The sequence below is a fragment of the Tachyglossus aculeatus genome, chromosome 10, assembly GCF_015852505.1.
Source record: "Tachyglossus aculeatus isolate mTacAcu1 chromosome 10, mTacAcu1.pri, whole genome shotgun sequence".
NCBI lineage: Eukaryota > Metazoa > Chordata > Mammalia > Monotremata > Tachyglossidae > Tachyglossus > Tachyglossus aculeatus.
This window is the reverse complement of record NC_052075.1, coordinates 50,695,760-50,707,418: the sequence shown is the minus strand read 5'-3', so window position 1 is coordinate 50,707,418 and position 11,659 is coordinate 50,695,760. Positions and strand designations below refer to the sequence as shown.

The 11,659-nt window shown below is 52.0% G+C and overlaps 1 protein-coding gene across 1 annotated transcript; it reads right to left on the bottom strand.

Moving 5' to 3' along the window:
• Nucleotides 1–1,238: 1,238 nt before the first annotated feature.
• On the bottom strand, nucleotides 1,239–10,098 carry GRWD1 (glutamate rich WD repeat containing 1). The gene is made up of 7 exons (XM_038752469.1): nucleotides 9,915–10,098; nucleotides 6,964–7,081; nucleotides 6,703–6,871; nucleotides 3,785–3,998; nucleotides 3,273–3,415; nucleotides 2,966–3,163; nucleotides 1,239–1,815 (listed from the first exon to the last, which is right to left on the bottom strand). Exons 1-7 carry the CDS (start codon nucleotides 10,096–10,098, stop codon nucleotides 1,480–1,482), a joined length of 1,362 nt encoding a protein of 453 aa, XP_038608397.1. The 3' UTR covers nucleotides 1,239–1,479.
• Nucleotides 10,099–11,659: the final 1,561 nt, after the last annotated feature.

Below are 11,659 nucleotides of genomic sequence, written 5' to 3'. Positions count from 1 at the left end.
CTGCTGTGACCTTGGGCTTGCCACTCAACTTTTCTGGCCTAAAGTTTCCTCATCTGTACAGTGGGGATTGGATACCCGTTCTCCCTTACCGCTTAGACTGAGCCTAACGCACGGCAGGGCCTGCATCCTGTACCTACGCCAGCGCTTGATGACTGTAATACTCTGACCCCCTTTTCTCTCCTTGTCCCTTCACAAACCTGGCTCTTGATTCAAACCCTCCGTGCTTAAATCCGTCATCACCCTCCCCCCCTCGCCTTTATGGAATCATCCTATCCCTGCCCACAAACCTTTCCTCCGTGACGCTGCCCAGACGGGAACCTACCAAGAAATCCAGGGATGGGAAGAGGGGAGAGTCCTCCTACTGCAGACTGCCCCTTCTCCCTTCAAAGGAACCTTGAAGGCTCAGAGAGAAACCTTCAGGGAGCAGGGATCTGAGGCAATTTGAGGCGAAGGGAGCCAGGTACTGAGCCCACCCCCCTGCCCCCGGAAGGATGGAGAGTGGAACCCACTTCCGCCCTTGTTCAAAGGTCACGCCTCCCGTGGAGGTAGTGATGGGAGTTCAGCCCCAAGAGACTGAGTCACTGCATCCCCACCCCCGGGGATGGAATGGGACAGGCTCATGAAGCCAGGGGTTCAGCCTCCTGCTCCCTCATGGTGCTGCTCTTCTGGCTCAGGTCCCCATTGCAGTTGGGAGGCTGGGCTGACTGGTGGCTGGCAGGCTGGCACCCTCCGCCTTCGGTGCCAGGCCTCCCTCCTCCCCACCAACCGCGGGAGACTGGAGCCCGGAAAAAAGCAGACACCCACACGTCCCCCTCAGGGGCAAGCTGTAAATGGGGAGGGAGGGGGGAGAAAATGGAGTGGACCAAAATGCGTGGAAAACAAGGTGCGGGGGGGACAAGCCCACCCGAAGCAAGTGGGAACACAATGGAACAAACCAATTCCGTGCGTGGAGGGCAGAGGGAGCTACCAAAGATCTTCAGGGAATGGGGGGCGAGGGGGTGGGAATGCAAAAGGGAGCAAACCAAGTCCAGTTGAGCAAAGGGAAGGTGGGGAAAAATAACACTATTCAAGGAAGGGGGTGGCGGGGAGGCAAGGTGGAAAAGAACTAGAAAAACGAAATCCACTGGGGGGCGGTATGGGATAAACCAACTGGGAGAGACATGGAGGGAATTCCAACTGCCAGGCCAAAATTCCAGACGATGGGACAAACCATGGAAGAAGTAGGGAGGAGAGATAAATGGAGCATACCAGTCTATTTAAGAGGGGCAACCAAATACAGAGGGGCCGGGGAATGGACTAGAATAAACCAAGTCTCTCTGTGTGTGGCGGGGTGGCGGGGTGGCGGGAGAGGAGACGACCGTGAGCCCGTTGTTGGGTAGGGACCAACTTGTACTGTAGTCCAGTGCTCTGCACACACTAAGTGCTCAATAAATATGACCGAGTGGATGAATGACCAAGTTTTGGGGCCGGGTTCTCGACTCAGACGCTGATGGTGCGGAAGACGGTGAAGCCGGACAGGGCAGTGCTGACCAGGAGTCCCGGGCACTGGGGGTGCCAGTGGAGCTCCTTAATGTCCGTTTCCCCCTGATGGACGAAGAGGAGCTGCTGGGGCAGAGAGCCCAGGATGGGGTCCTCCTCCTCCTCGTCGCGTCCCCCGGCGCCGGGCGCCTCGGGGTCTCGCTCCACCGCCAGGTCCCACTGCGTGATCTGGTTGTCCGCGCCGGCCGCCGCGAAGACGCCGCCGTCCTGGGGGTGCCACTCGACCGACGTGATGGGGGCCGCGTGCTGCTTGAACGTGGCGACCGGGGAGCCGGACTGTGCGGGGGAGGAGAGGTGGACTGAGCGCTGCTGGGGGGTGGGTGGGACTCTGGCCAGGTGAACCCGGGTGCCCGCCAGGATGCCCCAATATAATTAAATCATTATAGCCCTCCCTCACGGGAAGTTCAATTCACCACATCCAAAATAATTATATCCTTCCAAAAAGAGAGGTTCAATTCGCCTTGCAGCATAGACGTCATGCGGCTCAGCCTTTTGACCCCGGTCTCTCTCTTTGGCCCCGCCAATGCCCGAACCCATCCCCGGGAGATGGGTGACAGGGACCTTGGGTGGAAGTCTGGGGAAGGGAGCGTGGGTGGGCCCAGGAATCACAACGATGATAATAACGATGGTAATCAGTAAGCACTTACTATGTGCCAAGCACTGGGGTAGGTACAATATAATCAGGCCAGATAAAGTCCCCATCCCATGTGGTTCTATAGCTCAGGGGTGAGTGCTAAATCTTGTAAACGAGGGATCGTGAGTTAGAATCTCACTAGGGACTGTCTCCAGGTAGTAGAGAAGCAGCATGGACTCATGGGTAAAGCACGGATCTAAGAGTCAGAAAGACCTGGGTTCTAATCCCGGTACTGCCACGTGTCTGCCGTGTGATCGTGGTCAAGTCCCTTTACTTTTCAGGGCCTCAGTTCCCTCATTTGCAAAATGGGGATGAAGACTGTAAGCCCCATGCGGGACAGCGACTGTATTCAACCTGACTAGCTTGAATCTATCCCAGCGCTTAGTACGATGCCTGACATGTAGTAAGTGCTTAACAAATATCGCAATTAGTATTATTATTGCGTCAGGCTCAGTTTCAGCCGGGGGTGGGGAGAACAGGTACTGAATCTCCGTTTTACAGATGAGGAAGCTGAGAAGTGAATTGGCTTGCCCAAGATTATACTGCAGGTAAGTGGCAGAGCTGGGATTAGAATCTGAGTTGTCCGACTCCCAGCCCAGGTCCCTTTTAATAATAATGATGGCGTTTATTAAGCGCTTACTATGTGCAAAGCACTGTTCTAAGCGCTGGGGAGGTTACAAGGTGACTTTTGACTAGGCCACTCCAATTCTCGGGAAGAGGATCGGGGAGGGGCCGGGGAGCAGGGTGGGGAGGGGCCCAGGGAGAGGAGCGGGAGCCGGAGCCGTGGCCCACCTTGAACTGCCGGAGGTCCCAGACCTTGAGAGCCCCGTCATCCCCACCGCTCAGCAGGAAGGGCTCCTGGCGGCTCCAACTGATGACGTTGACGTCGGCCTCGTGTGCGGGGGAGGCGCTCAGCATACAGGCCCGCCCGGGGGCCGCCCGCACATCCCAGATCCGGATCGAGGCGTCGACCGAGCACGAGGCAAACACCTGGGGAGGGGGCGGCGGGGGAGTTCAGGGGACCGGCTCCCCGGGTGCTCTCCGCCCCCCACCGCAGTTCCAGGGCCCCCCCGAGAGGTCTGGCACGCGGGCCCCTCACCGTGGCCTCGCTGGGGGACCACTGCAAATCCTCCACGCTGCCCGTGTGCGCCAGGAACGGCCGCTGGTCCACGTGCCACGAGCCACCGTCTGTGGGTGTCCACAGGTGGATGTTCCTCTGACAGTCGCCGGTCAGCAGGCGGCCTGGTCGGGAGCACGGGAGCTGGGTTAGGGTCAACTCGCCTCCAATCTCCCCACTGGGCACAATAGCGGTATTTGTTAAGCATTTACTACATGCCCAGGTACTGTACTAAGCGCTGGGGTGGATTCAAGCAAATCAGGATGGACCCAGTACCTGTCCCACGTGGGGCTCACGGCCTCAACCCCCCATTTTACACATGAGGTAACTGAGGCACAAAGAAGTGACCTGCCCGGTCTGGAGGGAGGAACTGAGGCCGTGTGTCAGGTGTGAGCCGCCCCCAAAGGGGCACAGGGAGGACCCTGCGTGAAGGGCCGGAACCCGTTGCTTTCCCGGCCCCTCTCCACCCCCAACCCTACTTCTCCAAGCCTCACCAGGGGTCTTGGGGGACCAATCCAGGGCAAAACCTTCTCCCATGTGCCCGGCGAAGGCAAAGAGGGGTTGGATCTTTGCTTGCTCTTCACGCAGGAAAGTGGCCAGGACGCTGGGGTCCCCAACAGCCTTCAGCGGTCGTGCCAGCGCGTACAGCTCCACCTTCCCCTTTTCGGACCACACGCCTGCCACTGGCATCTCACCCAGCCACGTCACCTGATAAAAATTACACAGGTAATGGTTAATTAATTGATCAATCGTATCTAGTGAGCGCTTACTGTGCACACAGCACCGTACTAAGCACTTGGGACAGTATAGCAGAGTTGGTAGACACATTCCCTGCCCATAATGAGCTTACAGTCTAAAGGGGAAGACAGACATTAATATAAATAATTACAGACATGGACATAAGTATACATATTTATGTAGACTTATCTATCTAAATATGTATATATTGTATACATGTACATATATACATGTATACAATATGTATATGTCGTATACATGCATACAATATGTTGTATATGTATGTATGAATGTATATATGTATATACAATATATGTTGCCAATTTGTACTTCCCAAGCGCTTAGTACAGTGCTCTGCACATAGTAAGCACTCAATAAATACGATTGATGATGATGATGATGATGTATACAATATGTATACATGTATACATATGTATACATGCACAATATGTATATATTGTACATATTTACTATTCTATTTATTTTGTTAATGATTCATTCATTCATTCATTCAATCGTATTTATTGAGCGCTTACTGTGTGCAGAGCACTGTACTAAGCACTTGGGAATGATGTGCTTCTTGCTTTATTTCTATTTATTCTGATGACTTGACACCTGCCCACATGTTTTGTTTTGTTGTCTGTCTCCCCCCTCTAGACTGTGAGCCCGTTGTTGGGTAGGGACCGTCTCTATTTGTTGCCAACTTGTACTTCCCAAGCGCTTAGTACAGTGCTCTGCACAAAGTAAGCGCTCAATAAATACGATTGAATGAATGAATGAAAAGTGCTGTGGGGCTGAGGTGGGGGTGAAAAAGGGGAGTAAATCGGGGTGATGCAGAAGGGAGTGGGAGAAAAGGAAATGACGATTTAGTCAGGGAAGGCCTCCAACAGGGCTTTGAAGGTGGAGAAAATCATTGTCGCACATAATGGCATTTATTAAGCGCCTACTATGTGCAAAGCACTGTTCTAAGCGCGGGGGAGGTTACAAGGTGATCAGGTTGTCCCACGGGGGCTCACGGTCTTCATCCCCATTTTACAGAGGAGGTCACTGAGGCCCAGAGAAGCGAAGCGACTTGCCCAAAGTCACCCAGCTGATAACTGGCAGAGCCGGGATTTGAACCCATGACCTCTGACTCCAAAGCCCGGGCTCTTTCCACTGAGCCACGCTGCTTCTCTAGGGAGGAAGTTCCAGGCCAGAGGCAGGTCATGGGGGAGAGGATTGAGGTTGTAGTTGAGAAGCGGTGAGGAAAAGTAGGAGGGGGCAAGGTTTAAAGCTGACAGTCAAGAGTTTCTGTTTGATGCGAAGTGGATAGATAACCACAGGAAGTTCTTAAGGAGTGGGGAAACACGGTCTGAACGCTTTTGTTCAAAAATGATCCGGGCAGCAGAGTGGCGTATAGACTGGAGCGGAGAGAGACGGGAAGCAGGGAGTTCAGCAAGCAGACTGATATATTAACGAAGAGAAGCAGCGTGGCTCAGTGGAAAGAGCCCGGGCTTTAGAGTCAGAGGTCATGGGTTCAAATCCCGGCTCTGCCACTTCAATCAATCAGTCGCATTTATTGAGCGCTTACTGTGTGCACAGCACTGTACTAAGCGCTTGGGAAGTCCAAGTTGGCAACATATAGAGACAGTCCCTACCCAACAGTGGGCTCACAGTCTAAAAGACCCACTTGTCAGCTGGGTGACTTTGGGCAAGTCACACTTATCTTCTCTGAGCCTCAGTTCCCTCATCTGTAAAATAGGGCTGAAGACTGTGAGCCCCATGTGGGACAACCTGATCACCTTGTAACCTCCCCCAGTGCTTAGAACAGTGCTTGGCACATAGTAAGCGCTTAATAAATGCCATAAAAAAACCAAGGCAGGATAGAACATTGCTTTAACTAGATTAACCCAATTAACTGTGTTAGGTTAAGCATGTGGGCAGGGAAGGTGTCTCTCCTTCTATTGTACTCTTCCATCATCATCATCAATCGTATTTATTGAGCGCTTACTGTGTGCAGAGCACTGTACTAAGCGCTTGGGAAGTACAAGTTGGCAACATATAGAGACAGTCCCTACCCAACAGTGGGCTCAAGCACTTAATACAGTGCGGTAAGCGCTCAATAAACGTAACTGATTGACTATATGCCAAGTGCTGAGGTAAATCAGATCAGACACAGTTCCCGTCCCACTTGGGGCTCACACTGTAGGGGGAGGAAAAACAGGTATTTCATCTCCATTTTACAGTTAATAAATGAGGTCCGGAGGGACGAAGTGACTCGCCCATGGTCACAAAGCAGGCAAGGGGCAGAGCCAGGATTAGACCCAAGACTCCCGCCTCCCAGCCCTTGCTCTTTCCATTAGGCCACATCATCATCAGTCGTATTTATTGAGCGCTTACTGTGTGCAGAGCACTGTACTAAGCGCTTGGGAAGTACAAATTGGCAACATATAGAGACAGTCGCTACCCAACAGTGGCCTGCAGAGAGAGTCAGCAGACAGGGATGGACTACCATTCCCCAAATCCCCTGGGGTTGGGATGAGTTTCCCAGCGGCCAGCAGTAGCATCACCTTTCCACAGCTCCAGGGTTTGATGGAGATGGGAATCTTTGGATTTCCTAACATCTTCCAGGATGCGGGAGGAGTGCTGGGATGGGGTGAGGGGTGAGACGGGGTTTGTGCGTGGGACTCCTTACCCGGACCCGGTTGATGCCCCCGTAGTGTGGGATCATGGCCAGCTCCAGCTGGGGTTTCTGCTCCTCCTCTTCCTCCTCATCCTCCTCCTCCTCGTCTTCACTGTCGCTGCCGTCCTTCCCCGCGGGCCTCCGCGTCCCGTGCAGGTTGTGCATCTTCATCACCATCAGCCTGGGAGGGGACGGCGGCGGGGTTGCCGGGGACGCGGTGGGTTTTGGGGGTGGGCTTCGGGAAGGGGGGGGTGTCCGGCTCCCCGTCCTCACCTGTTTCCCTGCGCGCTCTCGGCCTGGGTCCCGGCGCAGAGGTACAGGGTGAGGGGGAAGTCGCTCCGGCCGTCCCCGAGCTGGTCCCGAATGATATCGAAGCTGAGGCAGGGGGAGCCTGGGGGCGGGGGGCTGCGGTTAGTCCGCGGCGCGGCGAGGGGCCCTTCCCGCCCCAAGCCCCGAACCTCCCAGGGACCCAGGCAGCCCCCGAGAAGCAGCGTGGCACAGTGGAAAGAGCCCGGGCTCGGGCGTCAGAAGTCATGGGTTCAAATCCCAACTCCACCACTTAGCTGTGTGGCTTTGGGCAAGTCACTTCACTTCTCTGTGCCGCCGTTACCTCCTCTGTAAAATGGGCATGAAGACCGTGAGCCCCACGTGGGACAACCTGATCACCTTGTATCCCCCTCCCCCAGCGCCTACAACAGTGCTTGGCACATAGTAAGGGCTTAACAAATACCATCATCATCATCATTAGCAGCGTGGCTCAGTGGAAAAAGCGCGGGCTTAGGAGTCCGAGGTCATGGGCTCTAATCCCGACTCCGCCACTTATCAGCTGTGTGACTTTGGGCAAGTCACTTAACTTCTCTGGGCCTCAGTTCTCTCATCTGTAAAATGGGGATTAAGACTGTGAGCCCACCGTGGGACAACCTGATCACCTTGTAACCTCCCCAGTGCTTAGAACGGTGCTTGGCACATAATAAGGGCTTAACAAATACCATCAGCAGCAGCAGCGTGGCTCAGTGGAAAAAGTGCGGGTTTAGGAGTCAGAGGTCATGGGTTCTAATTCCGCTTCCACCACTTATCAGTTGTGTGACTTTGGGCAAGTCACTTAACTTCTCTGGGCCTCAGTTCTCTCATCTGTAAAATGGGGATTAAGACTGTGAGTCACAGTTAACCCCCATTTTACAGATGAGGTAACTGAGGCCCAGAGAAGTTAAGTGACTTGCCCAAGGTCACACAGCCGACAAGTGGCAGAGCCGGGATTTGAACCCATGACCACTGACTCCAAAGCCCGGGCTCTTTCCACTGAGCCACGCTGCTTCTCACGTCCCTGGAGCTTAGAACGGTGCTTTGCACATAGTAAGTGCTTAATAAATGCCATTATTATTATTATTATTATTACAATAAATAGAGTAATAAATCATCCCCCGGGCCTGGAATGCCCTCCCTCTGCCCATCCGCCAAGCTAGCTCTCTTCCTCCCTTCAAGGCCCTACTGAGAGCTCACCTCCTCCAGGAGGCCTTCCCACGCTAAGCCCCTTCCTTCCTCTCCCCCTCGTCCCCCTCTCCATCCCCCGCATCTTACCTCCTTCCCTTCCCCACATCACCTGTATATATGTCTGTACATATTTATTACTCTATTTATTGATTTATTTTACTTGTACATATCTATCCTATTTATTTTATTTTGTTAGTATGTTTGGTTTTGTTCTCTGTCTCCCCCTTCTAGACTGTGAGCCCGCTGTTGGGTAGGGACTGTCTCTACATGTTGCCAAACTTGTACTTCCCAAGCGCTTAGTCCAGTGCTCTGCACACAGTAAGCGCTCAATAAATACGATTGATTGATTGTTGGGTAGGGACTGTCTCTATATGTTGCCAAACTTGTACTTCCCAAGCGCTTAGTCCAGTGCTCTGCACACGGTAAGCGCTCAATAAATACGATTGATTGATTGACTGATTGATTCTAGACTGTGAGCCCACTGTTGGGTAGGGACTGTCTCTACATGTTGCCAAACTTGTACTTCCCAAGCGCTTGGTACAGTGCTCTGCACACAGTAAGCGCTCAATAAATACGATTGATTGATTGATTCTAGACTGTGCGCCCACTGTTGGGTAGGGACTGTCTCTAGATGTTGCCAACCTGTACTTCCCAAGCGCTTAGTCCAGTGCTCTGCACACAGTAAGCGCTCAATAAATACGATTGACTGCTTGATTGATTGTTGGGTAGGGACTGTCTCTATATGTTGCCACCTTGTACTTCCCAAGCGCTTAGTCCAGTGCTCTGCACACAGTAAGCGCTCAATAAATACGATTGATTGATTCTAGACTGTGAGCCCACTGTTGGGTAGGGACTGTCTCTAGATGTTGCCAAACTTGTACTTCCCAAGCGCTTGGTCCAGTGCTCTGCACACAGTAAGAGCTCAATAAATACGATTGATTGATTGTTGGGTAGGGACTGTCTCCATAGGTTGCCACCTTGTACTTCCCAAGCGCTTGGTCCAGTGCTCTGCACACAGTAAGCGCTCAATAAATACGATTGATTGATTGACTGATTGATTCTAGACTGTGAGCCCACTGTTGGGTAGGGACTGTCTCTAGATGTTGCCAAACTTGTACTTCCCAAGCGCTTGGTCCAGTGCTCTGCACACAGTAAGCGCTCAATAAATACGACTGATTGATTGATTGTTGGGTAGGGACTGTCTCTATAGGTTCATCATCATCATCATCATCAATCGTATTTATTGAGCGCTTACTGTGTGCAGAGCACTGGACTAAGCGCTTGGGAAGTCCAAGTTGGCAACGTCTAGAGACAGTCCCTACCCAGCAGTGGGCTCACGGTCTAAAAGGGGGAGACAGAGAACAAAACCAAACATACATCATCATCATCGTATTTATTGAGCGCTTACTGTGTGCAGAGCACTGGACTAAGCGCTTGGGAAGTCCAAGTTGGCAACGGCTAGAGACAGTCCCTACCCAGCAGTGGGCTCACGGTCTAAAAGGGGGAGACAGAGAACAAAACCAAACATACTAACAAAATAAAATAAATAGAACAGACGTGTACAAGTAAAATGAATACCTTGTACTTCCCAAGCGCTTGGTACAGTGCTAGTAAGGTAGGGGCTGTCTCTATATGTTGCCAACCCGTACTTCCCAAGCGCTTAGTACAGTGCTCTGCACATAGTAAGCGCTCAATAAATACGACTGATGATGCTAAATCGTCCCGTTCCTCACCAGTCTGCGCCCGGTGGTAGAGCACATAAGCCTCGTCGTCCATGACCAGCTCTTCCCCGTCCCGCAGAGGCGGCCCCTGCCCCGGCAGATAGACCCTGGCCGGGCCCGGGCCCGGGCGCTCGGCCTCGTCCTCCATGGGGTCGGAGGCCGCGCACGTGGGCCGCCCCCTCCCGCGCGCCGCCATCGCCCACAGCCCCGACGCACGCTCGGCTTCAGCCGCTCACTTCCGCCCTCGACCACCGAGTCTCCGACCCGCCCCCGCGGCCCAGAGCGGTCCGTCTCGGAAAAGGCGGGGGACTTCCGGTCTGCCATGATCCCCTCACTCTGAGGAGAATTGATTCTCCATTTTGACTGAGGGCAGGGGTCGCGCGGAGCCCCGACGAACGGCAGCATCCTGGGTCGCCATGATGAATCAGGGCAAAAAAAACCCAACAAATATTATGGGGGCGGGGAGGGGAGTCGAGTCCGGGTTCACCTTAGGTGAGGGCGACTACCACAAGTGTTGGTCGTGCCGCCATCTTTTAAATGGGTACTCATTCATTCAGTCGTATTTATTTACTCCAGCTGCCAGTTGTGACCTTCCTGTGGCCCTTCCCATTTCTCTTTCCATCCATTCATCCATTCATCCATCCATCCATCCATTCATCCATTCATCATCATCATCATCAATCGTATTTATTGAGCGCTTACTATGTGCAGAGCACTGTATTAAGCACTTGGGAAGTCCAAGTTGGCAACATCTAGAGACGGTCCCTACCCGACAGTGGGCTCACAGTCTAAAAGGGGGAGACAGAGAACAAAACCAAACATACTAACAAAATAAAATAGAATAGATATGTACAAGAAAAATAAATAGAGTAATAAATATGTACAAACCTATATACATATATACAGGTGATATACATATATACAGGTGATACATGTATACAGGTGGATATTCATCCATTCATTCATATTTATTGAGCACGTATTGTGTACAGAGCACCATACTTCCTTACCTCCTTCCCTTCCCCACAGCATCTGTACATATGTATAATAATAATAATAACAATAATAATGGTATTTATTAAGCACTTACTATGTGCAAAGCACTGTTCTAAGCGCTGGGGAGGTTACAAGGTGATCAGGTTGTACCACGGGGGGCTCACAGTTTTTAATCTCCATTTTACAGATGAGGGAACTGAGGCCCAGAGAAGTGAAGTGAGTTGCCCAGAGTCACGCAGCTGACAATTGGTGGAGCCGGGGTTTGAACCCATGACCTCTGGCTCCAAAGCCCGGGCTCTTTCCACTGAGCCATGCTGCTTCCCTATGTATATGTATGTATATATGTTTGTATATGTTTGTACATATTTATTACTCTATTTATTTATTTATTTTACTTGTACATATCTATTCTATTTATTTTATTTTGTTAGTATGTTTGGTTTTGTTCTCTGTCTCCCCCTTCTAGACCGTGAGCCCACTGTTGGGTAGGGACTGTCTCTAGATGTTGCCAACTTGTACTTCCCAAGCACTTAGGACAGTGCTCTGCACACAGTAAGCGCTCAATAAATACAATTGATTGATTGATTGTACTAAGCCCTTGGGAAGTACAAGTTGGCAACATATAGAGCCGGTCCCTGCCAAACAACGGGCTTATGTTCTAGAAGGGGGAATAATGTTGGCATTTATTAAGCGCTTACTATGTGCAAAGCACTGTTCTAAGCGCTGGGGAGGTTACAAGGTGATGAGGTTGTCCCACGGGG

Excerpts from the sequence above, each read along its gene's own strand:
- GRWD1 (XM_038752469.1), bottom strand. The coding sequence starts at position 10,098 with ATGGCGGCGCGCGGGAGGGGGCGGCCCACGTGCGCGGCCTCCGACCCC. Across the intron at positions 7,082-9,914 it reads CTACCACCGGGCGCAGACTG|GCTCCCCCTGCCTCAGCTTC; the intron begins GTGAGGAACGGG and ends CCCCGCCCCCAG. Across the intron at positions 3,164-3,272 it reads GGTCCCCCAGCGAGGCCACG|GTGTTTGCCTCGTGCTCGGT; the intron begins GTGAGGGGCCCG and ends CCCCCTCCCCAG.